Source organism: Leuresthes tenuis, unplaced genomic scaffold (genome assembly GCF_036924035.1).
Source record: "Leuresthes tenuis unplaced genomic scaffold, fLeuTen1.0.hap1 SCAF_15, whole genome shotgun sequence".
NCBI lineage: Eukaryota > Metazoa > Chordata > Actinopteri > Atheriniformes > Atherinopsidae > Leuresthes > Leuresthes tenuis.
The window spans coordinates 17,472,246-17,485,611 of NW_027325369.1; the positions used below are offsets into that span (position 1 = coordinate 17,472,246).

At 39.0% G+C, this 13,366-nt stretch overlaps 3 gene segments (V, D, J or C); 1 reads left to right on the forward strand and 2 right to left on the reverse strand.

Annotated features, from left to right (window-relative positions):
- Window positions 1–999: 999 nt before the first annotated feature.
- Window positions 1,000–2,555, reverse strand: LOC140270286 (Ig lambda-2 chain C region-like). The segment is given in 2 exon segments: window positions 1,000–1,509; window positions 2,367–2,555. Coding segments are annotated over 2 exon segments (390 nt in total).
- A 3,143-nt stretch (window positions 2,556–5,698) lies between these two features.
- Window positions 5,699–8,089, reverse strand: LOC140269801 (immunoglobulin lambda constant 1-like). The segment is given in 3 exon segments: window positions 5,699–6,518; window positions 7,356–7,489; window positions 8,049–8,089. Coding segments are annotated over 3 exon segments (498 nt in total).
- On the forward strand, window positions 7,925–8,584 carry LOC140269802 (Ig kappa chain V region BS-5-like). The segment is given in 2 exon segments: window positions 7,925–8,139; window positions 8,232–8,584. Coding segments are annotated over 2 exon segments (405 nt in total).
- Window positions 8,585–13,366: the final 4,782 nt, after the last annotated feature.

Here is a 13,366-nt window from a genome sequence, read left to right on the forward strand (position 1 = left end):
CGGTTAGGGTGAAACATGAAGAAATACATCTTTACAGGTTTGCATCATGTCGCCTCGATTCTTCCATTCAAAACAAAAGAAGATGTAATAAATGAAAGCATCTCATAGTTTTTGCATAGTTTCTGAAATGTGGACAAAGCTGATGGTTTTCTTGTCAGACTGGCCTGCCTCCCACCTCAGTTCACCAGTTTTTTTCTGTTTCACTAAAACAGGTGTGATTTTGCATCCTTTAAACTATTTTGCATGATTTGAATGCATCACTGCTCCTCAGAGTTTAAGTTCCTCTGTCACAGAGAGTCTGAACTGTTCCTGGGCTCTCAAACTGAAACCTCCATCAGGATGATGTTTCCAATAACTCTGATTGCGATGTTGGGTTTTCTGAGTCAGGGTGAGAAGGTTTTAACATTTTCTACCAGTCTTAAATTATTAGTTGTTCTGGTTTCCTGTTAGACCGTGACGTGCTTTGACATCTTCCTCAGATTATAGTTTTAGGCATCTTTAATTTATCACCACAGTCTGCTGATTTTCAGAATCTTTTTTCTTTTTCATTTCAGAGTCGTTTGCCAACAACTTTCTGACTCAGGCTGATAAATCCAAGTCTGTCAGTGTTGGAGGGACTGTGAGCATCAGCGCCACAGGGAGTTCAAATATTGGTGCTGATCTCAGTTGGTACCTTCAGAAACCTGGACAGCCTCCCAAACTTCTTATATACAGAGCATCAACTCTGTTCTCAGGAACTCCATCTAGATTCAGAGGCAGTAGATCTGGTTCTCACTACACTTTAACCATCAGTGGATTTCAGGCTGAAGATGCTGGAGATTATTACTGTCTGGGCGACCATGGTGGAGCGTTCACACAGTGATTTAGAGCTGTACAAAAACCTCCTTCAGTTTGTCTGAAGGCTGCAGCTGCAGAGTGTTGGTGAAGAGACTGTGATGAGGAAAACTGGTTCAGTGAACACAAGAGTCATCAAACACAAACACAATCAGTTCTCACTCACTTCCAGCTGCAGAGCTGCACACATTCCTCTGTAAGTTGTTGCTGTCCAACTCTTTACAGCAGTGTTGATCTGTGACACACAAAGCTCTAGTTTCTTCTACAAACATCAAAACTCATAATGATCAGAGCAGCAAGTGTGTTCCTCCTGCTCCCCCACACACTGCTCCTGTCCTGCTCTTCAGTCAGCCCTCGAGCCCTCACACTTGCTCCTCTGGAGGGACTGGACCTGCCTGTGCTCATGATGGAGGACCCTGCAGGAGAACAGCTCTCCGTTCATCCAGCGCTCTGGGCTCAGGCTCAGGGTGCTGCTGCTGCTGTAGCGTCCGCTCTTCTCCTCCTCTGAGCTGGTCAGGACCCCCTCTGTCACCTCTGTACCGTCCACCTCCCAGCTCACCACGGCTCCCTGAGGAGAGTAGCCGGTCAGCAGGCAGGCCAGCGTGGCCGAGCCCCCGGAGAGCTGCTCAGAGGAGGGGGGGAGCAGAGAGACTGAGGGTCTGACCATGGGGCCAGCTGGAGGGGAGAGCAGAGACACACAAGGAGCAGATTAACTTCCACTGTAGGACAGACAGCTGGACACGAGACACTTATGATACATGACAGAGAGCAACAATACTGTGAACTAACTGTGGGAAAGATACTGTGATCACACAGAGGAGAGGAGGAGAGAGATGGAAAGAAATGAAGGTTTTGCAAATAAAATGCATCTTCACAACTTGTTGAATATTTCTATTTATTGTCAGAATTGTTATTTCTCTCATTTTTCATTAGTTACTCAGACTGACTCTTAGATGTGAAACATAAAGTAAGTGTACCTGTTGTAAGCGTCACTGCAAAAATGTTGGTAAAAAATGTCATGTCTGTACACTATCAACCAAACTGACATCTGTCTGTTTCACTTCCTTTTTCATACAGAAAACCAACAAACTGTGATCTTAAACTATTGTTCTAATGAACGGACACTCCGTTTTTTATCATCTTACAAATTCAAAGTCTTGAAAATTTAAAATTTAAAAGAAGAATTCTTACAACTTCAATCACCAATAAATAATTGCACAAACACATTTAAAAAAAAGCAGACAAATCAAAGATTCAGGTGTTTTTTCTTTTGAATAAATGTCGCCTCAACATCAGCTCCAACACTACATGCACATTAGAGTCTGGAACAGCTTCATGAGAAAATTGAGAATTTACAACAAATAATGAATAACAAATATCTACAACATATACAAATAATGAATAACAAATATCTACAACATATACAAATAATGAATAACAAATATCTACAACATATACGAGTTTCATAACAGCTCGATATAGTATTTAAAAAAACATTATTGCAGAAATAATGAGAAAATTCTGGTACTTACAGTGAATGATGAGTTTGGTTCCTCCACCAAAAGTCCAACCACAGTGATACAAACTCATTAAGTGGCTGTACAAAAACCTCCTGCTCTCTGAACCAACATCTATCCTCTGAAAAAATCCCTTTTTTTCTGATCAAAATGTCACAATTTACACTTTATTTAACGAGTAAAAGCATTTACCCCTTATATTTTTTAAAAATATTAAATTCAATTTTCATATTTCTATGGTAATATTTATAAATGCAGAGACAGACTGTTTTTCACGTCTCTTCCTACATTTATATGTTGAAATTCATATGAAGTCATTTCAAAAGATGAAAAGAGAAATTCTGAAAATCTTGATTCATAAAACTTTTCAAAAGTGCAATATATCACTTATAAATCATTTAAAATCTAATATATATATATATACAGACCACGGTGACACCATTTTAATCCACATGCTGGAAATATTTAAATCTATTTTTATATAATTTTTTGTGTTCCATTAAGATCATAGATCTTTTAAATCAAAAGAGTGTTTCTGCTTCTTATGTGTCCCATATTGCCTCCAATGTGTTGAGACCAGAGAAATGATTTCCATAGAGAGGAGGCTTTGCATCATCAGCTGATCCTCCAGTGAACTGAGAAGGTTTATAGTCCTGTGAGTTCAACACTGCAGGACTCAGATCTGTCAGTCAACACAGCAGAAAGCACAACCACCATGACTCTCATCACCATCCTCATCTGGACGCTGGCCTGCTGCTGTTTTACAGGTTCATTCACTCAGCAACATCTCCATCATGATGTGCTTGCCTTTTCTCTCATTTCTTTCTGCTGATAAATGAATGATTTGATTTTGTTTGCAGGATGCAGCGGTCAGGTGACTGTGACTCAGCCTCCAGTAGTGACATTTAGTTCAGGATCCACTGCCACTCTGAAGTGTACGACCAGCCAGGCTGTTTATGATGCTGGTGATGAGTTTATGTTCTGGTATCAGCAGAAACCTGGACAGCCTCCAAAGCTTCTCATAACATTTGTGAATAACCTTGAGTCAGGAACACCAGCTCGGTTTAGTGGCAGTGGAAGCAGCTCTGACTTCACTTTGACCATCAGTGGAGTTCAGGCTGAAGATGCAGCAGTTTACTACTGTAAGAGTGTACACAGCGTAGGTAGTTCCTGGCCGTTCACACAGTGATTTGTAGTCGTACAAAAACCTCCTTCAGTCAGACTGCAGACACACTGAGCTGTTACAGCAGGAACTGACTGCAGCTGCTGGAGAAGAAGAGACTCTGACACAGACCACTGAACACAGAGCTCACAGTAACCTCACCAAGCACCAAATGCATCATCATCTTTATCTTTGCTCAGCTTTCCTGTTCACTCACTGAAGGCATTAATGAAAAAGATTTATGTTTTTTATAAACACAATAAAACATCAATATTTGTAGTCAGCATCTCAACCAGAAACCAAAAATAAAACTTTACTCAGTTCTAACCTTTCATGAGGTTGTTGTTAGGTTTGATTCCAGCAGACAGTGAACTCACTCAAAATTTAAATTAGATCTATGTTCAGTATCCTGTCTATGACCAGGATGGAGAACAAAATTAATGTAAAAGCAAAGTTTGTTCATTTGTCACATTCAAAGGAGGCAAAACTGAGACAGCTCTGATCCTCTATCGTTGGAGAAATGATGCAGGCCTGTGTTTTCGGAGTTCCTGCTGGGTGGAGAGTCCCAGTCTCTGCAGCACAGCATGGGTGCATGCTTTTTCTGAAGCCAACAGCCTCTCCGTCTGAAGAATTAGAGTTTCACATATGAGTCAGCAACATGTGTGTTCTTTCTGAAGCAAACTGGTGTGTGTCTGCCAGCTGCAGGTTCTGCAGGTTCCACATGAAGGTGTTCTGTGTGATGTCACAGTGAGACCTGAGTGAATAAATTAGAACTCTGGCACTCTGGGGCATTCTGGAGGTCCTTGAGAAAAAATGTTTGTAAGGAAGTAAATTTCAAATCAAAACAATGCTGGTTATTGCAGGTTGCTGCTCTTTAAAGCTTAAAAAACTTTTTATTTAAGAAATGGGATAAGATTTACAAATCTGATCCACTCTTTGTACTCTTTTTTCTGAACCCATCAGTTTAACCCCTGACTCTTCAATGCACCCTTCCCGACCCGATCAGTCTGCTCTGATCTGTCAGCTGATTGGTTGAAATCTGTGAGTGGTGTCGTCATACAATCAACCGTGGTATTTAAGAGAAAGTGATGTCTGATGTTCAGCAGGTTACTAGTTATGGTTATAATAAAACAGAGAATTTCACAAATCAGGGTTTATCTGTTCTGGTTATTGCAGCACTAAGTGGGCGGCAGTGGCTCATTCCTGAAGTGTATTAAACTAACTGCGAGGCATTTTCTATAAAACTGTGTTTAATAGTGATGCAAACAGGTGAAGGAAGAACAATCTGAACTGCAAATGAGGTGTTTAGTAACAGTTTAGTAGCAGTGTCTTCTCTGTGAGAACATGACTCTCTCTTGGATTTTTGGGCTTTTTAAAATTGTCGAACATTTACCTGCAGAAAAAAGCTCTTTAACAAACAGAAGCAAAGGCAGGAAAATATGACTTGATTCAAAATCTTTATTTTACTTCTTCTCTCTGACAGAATTAATCTTTCTTTGTATGTTTGCAGATATTCATTCACACTCTTTCTTTCATGAATGCATTTGGGTTGTTGTGTTGTATTGTAACCAATAACTTCAGTTATGAGTTCAAATCAGTGACTTTAATCTGGTTTAAAGCTTCATTAAGTTGTCTGTCTACCTGACCTACAGACATCTGGTCAGTATCACAAACATGGACCCAAATATGGATCACACAATGGACCCAAATATGAACTCAAACCACAAAGAAATCTTAAATCAGGAAAATATCAGCGTACTTTGGGTGGTTATATAGTTTATTAGAAACCAGATAACTTTTGAGCTTTAATCAAATGTTTACAAGCATAAAAAACACTTTATTCCTCAAGATACTTGAGTCAACACCAGAATGAGTCCCGAGGCATGAAGATCTTTCTTTCTATCTCACTTCTGTTGTTTTTTCTTCCCATAAAACAGGTGTGTGCTTAACTTCTCAGAAGTATTTTGCATGATTTTTATGCATCGCTGCACCAAAGAGTTGAAGTTCTTCTGTTGCAGAGATTCTGAGCTGTTTTCATTCCTGCGCACAGAAAACTGAACCTCGATGATGTTTCTGATAACTCTGTTTGTCATGATGGCTTTTCTGAGTCAGGGTGAGAAGTTTGGTCAGTAACAGGGTTGTTGTTAGAATAAGTTTAAGAAAGTATAAGAAAACGATCCTGAACAATATTTCCATGTTTTCTTTTATTTTTACATTCATTAGTATAAAACGTTTGCTGTTGGAGGAGTATTAATGAAGGCAATCATATGATTTACAAAACATAAATCTATTGATAAAGATGATGAACATGATGTATTCAGAATGTAAACATATTTATGTCTATATGGTAAACTGACACATGGGATTAATCTGTGCGTCACTGTGTGCTGGAAGAAAGTGTGATGAAAGATTTCAGTTTGTTTCACTGTGCATGAATCTGAAATTGCCAATTTCATTTGAAAAGCACTTAATCAATATAAACCACACTTTGATTAGTTGATTTTGGTGTATTTTATTATGATATAAAGCAGAACATGAGTACGATCAGTTACATAAAGCTTCAAAAAACATGAAAAGAAGCATTAGTCTGCAGAGGTACGAGATCAGAGGAGATCTGTAGCTTCATCCAGATCTCCATCAAAGCAGCAGCATCATTTCCGGACAGGAAGTGCTGCTGAAGCTCTACTCTGAGCAGCGGTCAGGCTCCAGGGTTTGAGTGACGGGGCTCTGTCCACTCAGACTGGCCTCACAGCTCACTGAGCCCGACTTCCTCCACTGGTCTGCAGAGAGGCTCAGGGTGCTGCTCCAGCTGTAATGGCCGTCCCCTCCTGGGATTTCCAGGCTGTTTGACACCCCTGAGGACACGCTGCTGCCCCCCACCTTCCAGCCCAGCGTCCAGGTTGAGGGGAAGCCCCCGTTGGACAGACACACCAGAGTGACACCGCTCTGCTGCCCCTCCTCTTTGGAGGTGGGGAGGACGGTCAGGGTGGGTCGCTTTATACCCACTGCAGGAGAGAAGGCAGAAAAGACAGAAGAAGATTAAAGATACTTTATTTTTCATGAACAGTGATTACTGATGACATCTTCATCAGTGTCTCATAATGTGTGACAGTCAATAACTGGTCCCTGTGATGATTTTCTGAAGTTTAAACTGACAGAGCTGAAACACTCATGTGAACACAGTTCAGACTTTGTCATCTGTCTCTTTCACTTCCTTTAAACTGAAATGAATGAACCGTGAACACAAAGCTGATCTGCACTCAATGATAACATCTATTTATGTTTAACAGAAATTAGTTTCAAACATGAAGATAAATGATAGTGAACAGAATGGAAAAAGGAAAATATAACTAAACCATGGTTATTAGAGATATTTAAACATTCATAAGATACATTTAATAAATTCATGTTATGATGTGACAGTTTGCCATGTAGAAATAAAACATTTTTATGAACACATACTATAAGTAAATTATTGATTATTAATAAATTAATTATTTGAATTTATTTTAAATTGACAGATGCTAAAAAACAGATTACGGTAAATAAAAATGTTGTTATTAGAAAGCAAAATCTACAATTTAAATCATTTACTGTTACTCAAAAACATTTTAAGTAGATACAAAATTAAATGTTTTCTTCAGTCTATAAATGAAAGCTTCTACATCCCTGAAAGGATGTTGATTTCTGCAAAGCCTCTTCTCAGATGCTGAGATCAGCTTTGTTTAATAATTCACAAAACTTAGATTTAAAAGCAACGAACTCAACAACATTTCAGACAATATTTAAAATAATTTTGTACAAACTACATGTTAAACAAAGAAAACATTTCTGGTACTTACAGTCAACGATGAGTTTGGTTCCTCCACCAAAAGTCCACCACAGTGATACAAACTCATTAAGTGGCTGTACAAAAACCTCCTGCTCTCTGAACAAACATCTATCCTCTGAAAAATCACCTTTTTCCACATTAAAACTTCACACTTTATATATTATTCAATAGAGAATGTTTTTCTACTCAGGAGGCTTAAGATTGCTTCATGATTTAAGATAATTTTTATCATGTTATTGTAACACGTTAGCAGTGAGAAAGAAAAGTCACATTTTCTCTTGTAATATTTTTATGTTTGAACTAAATTTGAAGTGATATTCTACTAAAATTATTGAGAAAAGCTGCAATATTTTCCACACATATTATAATTGATATGTAAAAAAAAATAGCTTTTGGCTGTTTTATATTTCAATAATATTAATTAATCTTAAGAGAAGAAACAAAGATTTTGTAAATACCGGCGAAACAGACGTGATTTTAATCCAAATGCTGAAAATATTTGTTTCTAATTCTGATATATCCTCATCCAGGCCAAATATGGGAGAAATGCTTTAAATCCAAACAGTGTTTCTTCTCATTTCAGTTGTCTTCAGTGTGTTGAGAACAGACAAATGATTTCCATAGAGAGGAGGCTTTGCATCATCAGCTGATCCTCCAGTGAACTGAGAAGGTTTATAGTCCTGTGAGTTCAACACTGCAGGACTCAGATCTGTCAGTCAACACAGCAGAAAGCACAACCACCATGACTCTCATCACCATCCTCATCTGGACGCTGGCCTGCTGCTGTTTTACAGGTTCATTCACTCAGCAACATTTCCATCATGATGTGCTGCCTTTTCTCTCATTTCTTTCTGCTGATAAAGGAATGATTTGATTTTGTCTGCAGGATGCAGCGGTCAGGTGACTGTGACTCAGCCTCCAGTAGAGACATTTAGTCCAGGATCCACTGTCACTCTGAAGTGTACGACCAGCCCTGCTGTTTATTCTAACTGTAATGATGAGGGTCAGTGTATGTTCTGGTATCAGCAGAAACCTGGACAGCCTCCAAAGCTCCTCATAAAATATGTGAATAAGCTTGAGTCAGGAACACCAGCTCGGTTTAGTGGCAGTGGAAGCAGCTCTGACTTCACTTTGACCATCAGTGGAGTTCAGGCTGAAGATGCAGCAGTTTACTACTGTCAGAGTCTCCACAGCATAGGTGATTCCTGGCCGTTCACACAGTGTTTTGTAGTCGTATAAAAACCTCCTTCAGTCAGACTGCAGACACACTGAGCTGTTACAGCAGGAACTGACTGCAGCTGCTGGAGAAGAAGAGACTCTGACACAGACCACTGAACACAGAGCTCACAGTAACCTCACCAAGCACTGCATATGTTGCCATATATATTTCATCAATCTTTAATCAAAACCCAAATCAATATACACATTAGATTAATATTTTCTTGAATTTTCTTCTCACACATGAACAACAAATATGAGCCAAATACTGTAAGTCAGTTATCTCAGTTATAATAACTTAAATAAACATTTAACATTTTCCACCAGTATTTTTGTATCATTAACAACAAAAACACAAACTGAAAATCAGTGATAGATTATTTTCATCCAAGAGAAGAAAATCTTTATAAAAGATTGTCTCCAGCATTTCATCAAATGAAAGAAGAGATTCAAATAACAATGTTTTTTACTTTACTAACAGTCATCACCTGTCATGAGGTTATAAAGTATGAAATCAGCTGTTTGGTCACATCAGACACTGAGCAGGCTGTAAACTGGACTTAGATGAGTTCATATTTCTTTATGCAGCCAACATTATGCTTTTTATTCTGATATCTGAAGAAACACTTAAATAAGGATGTAAACACAGTGAGTTACAAGAAGATCATTCAGATTTAATCTAAATTATTATCAGCTGATGCCACAGTTTGTGAGCAGGATACTGCATGAACCTATTAATGAGGAAAAATACGTATAAGAAGATAAAAGTGAGACTTTAACAAGAAAGAAAATATAGAAATGAAAAACTGTAAGAAGTGCTGGATGAATGTGTGTTAATGGGCAAATGTGACGCTTTGTGTGGTCAACCAGCCGAGAAAAACACTGTATAAGTACAGTCCATTTAACATACCTACAATTTGAAACTGTCACTGATGTGATGTGATATTACACAACTATTAAATGTTCATACACACTCATGAGGAGGCAGGAGGAGGTGAACAGCAGAGTTCCACCACAGACTGTCACTCAAGAGAACCAAGTTCAAGTCCCATCTGATCTGATATTGTCCAACAACTTTAGAAGTTTGAACTTAACCGTCGGTCGCGTTTGGTTAGGGTCAGACATAAAACATTCCTGGTTAATTTAGACATCACTGCAATATAAATATGGTTATGATCAAAGATAAAAACACACAGTTAGGGTGAAACATGAAGAAATACATCTTTACAGGTTTGCATCATGTCGCCTCGATTCTTCCATTCAAAACAAAAGAAGATGTAATAAATGAAAGCATCTCATAGCTTCTGCATTATGTTTCTGAAATGTGGACAAAACTGATGGTTTTCTTATCAGACTGGCCTGCCTCCCACCTCAGTTCACCAGTTTTTTTTCTGTTTCACTAAAACAGGTGTGATTTTGCATCCTTTAAACTATTTTGCATGATTTGAATGCATCACTGCTCCTCAGAGTTTAAGTTCCTCTGTCACAGAGAGTCTGAACTGTTCCTGGGCTCTCAAACTGAAACCTCCATCAGGATGATGTTTCCAATAACTCTGATTGTGATGTTGGGTTTTCTGAGTCAGGGTGAGAAGGTTTTAACATTTTCTACCAGTCTTAAATTATTAGTTGTTCTGGTTTCCTGTTAGACCGTGACGTGCTTTGACATCTTCCTCAGATTATAGTTTTAGGCATCTTTAATTTATTACCACAGTCTGCTGATTTTCAGAATCTTTTTTCTTTTTCATTTCAGAGTCGTTTGCCAACAACTTTCTGACTCAGGCTGATAAATCCAAGTCTGCCAATGTTGGAGGGACTGTGAGCATCAGCGCCACAGGGAGTTCAGATATTGGTGCTGATCTCAGTTGGTACCTTCAGAAACCTGGACAGCCTCCCAAACTTCTTATATACAGAGCATCAACTCTGTTCTCAGGAACTCCATCTAGATTCAGAGGCAGTAGATCTGGTTCTCACTACACTTTAACCATCAATGGATTTCAGGCTGAAGATGCTGGAGATTATTACTGTCTGGGCTATCATAGCGATGACTCGTTCACACAGTGATTTAGAGCCGTACAAAAACCTCCTTCAGTTTGTCTGAAGGCTGAAAGCTGCAGAGTGTTGGTGAAGAGACTGTGATGAGGAAAACTGGTTCAGTGAACACAAGAGTCATCAAACACAAACACATTCAGTTGGAATAAACAGACAAAAAGCTTTAACTTAAGTAGATAAATCCTGTAATATCAGAACAGAGGTGTTGTTGGAAAGTATTCAAAAGTATATCCTGCACATGAAAACTCTCCTCTGCAGTAGTCAGATAATAAAAAACATTAATTATGAAAAGATAAATATGTTACAAACTATATTTTATAGTAAATTTTTACCTGTGCTGTAAATGGACAAAGAGACCTCAGTGGATGTTGAAAATGTGAGAGAATACATTTCAAATAGAATACAAAGATGTTTAATTAACAAAAGTTCACTACATGAGTTGATTTGAACTTGAGAGGATTTTTATAAAGTGAAGCAGAAAGCAGCAGAAAAATAAAAAGATTCACCAGTTTGCAGACATATGAGAACAGAGGAGATCTGCAGCTTCATCTCCATCAAAAAAGCAATGGAGCAGAAATGAACAATAACTTCCCAGGAACCACATCACCAGTTTATGTAAACTGATAGAAACCTCAGTCACAAAACACAGACTGTGATTAATACATTGGTTAGTTTATATGAAATTACCCTGCAGTCTGTTTTCCTTTTGTGTTCACATTTACTCCCAGTATGAGACACAACATTTATCTGAATGCGCAGTGGAATCATTAGTTTTCCAGATGAAATTTGGTTGTGGAGGTTGTGGCAAATGGGGGACTAAGCTGTGCTGAAGCACTTTTGGTTCAGCTTGGATCGCCTCCAGCTGGTGTTTTGCCATCTGGAGTTGGAATCCAGCAGCTGCTTCTTTCACTGTTCAGATTAAGACACACATTTGGATCAATTTTATTTCTAGTAAAAGTCTTGTGTTACTCAGAGATATTTATGAAGCATTTGTCAGGATAATAAATTTGCCTGTGATTGGAAGATTAATGTCACACATACGTAAATTTAAGCACTGTGTCAGTGTTTAAATGAAGACAGTTTTGATCAGTTTGTCTGTAGAAGGACTGACCTGCTCCACTGTCGGTCACCATCACCACAGGAAAGCGGGACACTCTCCTTGTGGGTTGTGGAGCTGAAGGTGGAGGGGGAAGAGTTGGATTGATGTATATAGGAGGAGTTGACATCTCATCAGGGCTATTGATTAGTGAGATGGCTCTCAGCTCACTGGGACTGTGAGTGTTCAGAGAGCTGAGGATGTCCTCAGAGCAGAGAGATACTAATGGACTGTAGTCTCTGCTTGGATGAAGCTCCTCCATTTCCTCATCATCAGAATCAGGACTGCTCTGCTGTCTCTGGATCCACTATGTTTGTTCATTTCTCACATTTGAAGGAGGTACAACTGAGACAGCTCTGATCCTCCATCCTTGGAGAAATGATGCAGGCCTGCGTTTCAGAGCAGCTGATGAGGTGCTGAGGTGAAGGGAGGAGTTCCTGCTGGGTGGAGAGTCCCAGTCTCTGCAGCACAGCATGGATGCATGATTTTTCTAAAGCCAAAAGCCTCTCAGTCTGAAGAATTAGAGAAGTTTCACATATGAATCTTTCAGAACCAAACTGGTGTGTGTCTGCCAGCTGCAGGTTCCGCAGGTTCCACAGGTTCCACATGAAGGTGTTCTGTGTGATGTCACAGTGAGACCTGATTGAATAAATTAGAACTCTACCACTGTGGGGCATTCTGGAGGTCCTGTAGAGACATTTTATGTAAGGAGGTAAATTTCAAATAAAAACAATACTGTTTTTGGCAGGTTGCTGCTGTAGTCTGAGCATGAGTGGCGTCGTCACAGTTTATAAAATATGACGTTGATACCAGAGCTGCCAAAATCTTTCAGTAGAGGATCTTGAATGCCTGAAGAGGAAATTTCAGGGGATATGCAAACCTCAGACTAATGTGACCATGGAAAGACATGAGTTCAACACACGTAATCAGAAAGCTGGTGAGTTAATTGAATCATATGTCAGTGATTTAAGGATTAAAGCAAAAAGTTGTAACTTTGGAGAGCTCCTCGAGGAACTTATCAGAGATCGACTTGTCTGTGGTATTAACAATGATCATCTGAGAAAAATGTTACTGGGAGACAGTGATTTAACATTAGTTAAGGCTATATCTATCTGTCAGATCCACAAGGTGACTGAAATGCATAACAAAACACTAGCCTCACCATAACAATCAGCTACAAATGTGGATTCAGTCCAGCCAAGGTTTATGATGAAACCTATGCAAGAAATTAAAATAAAAAGCCAGTCTGACACAAACACACAGAATATTGTTTACTGTTACAACGGTGGAGGTGGCCATGCAACCAAGAAAGACAAATGCCCAGCTTGTAATGCCTGTAAACAGTGTCATGCCTGTAAAAAATGGAACCACTTCAAAAAATGTTGCCAAATGTCCAACAAACAACAGCAAAAAAACTACAGCAGGCAAAGATCAAGAAGGGCCATTCATCAGCTAGAATCTGACCAGGCTAATAGTGCATGATGACACTTTTTATGTTGATGGTGTCACAGTAATGACTGTTAAATCAACTGATGCACAAATGGATAAAAATGGCGAGGCTTTTGTCTCTGTGCAAGTTAATGACACTACAGTTGAAATGAAGGTAGACACAGGCGCTAAGTGTAATGTTTTGCCACCTGAACCTTCAGCACCTGAAG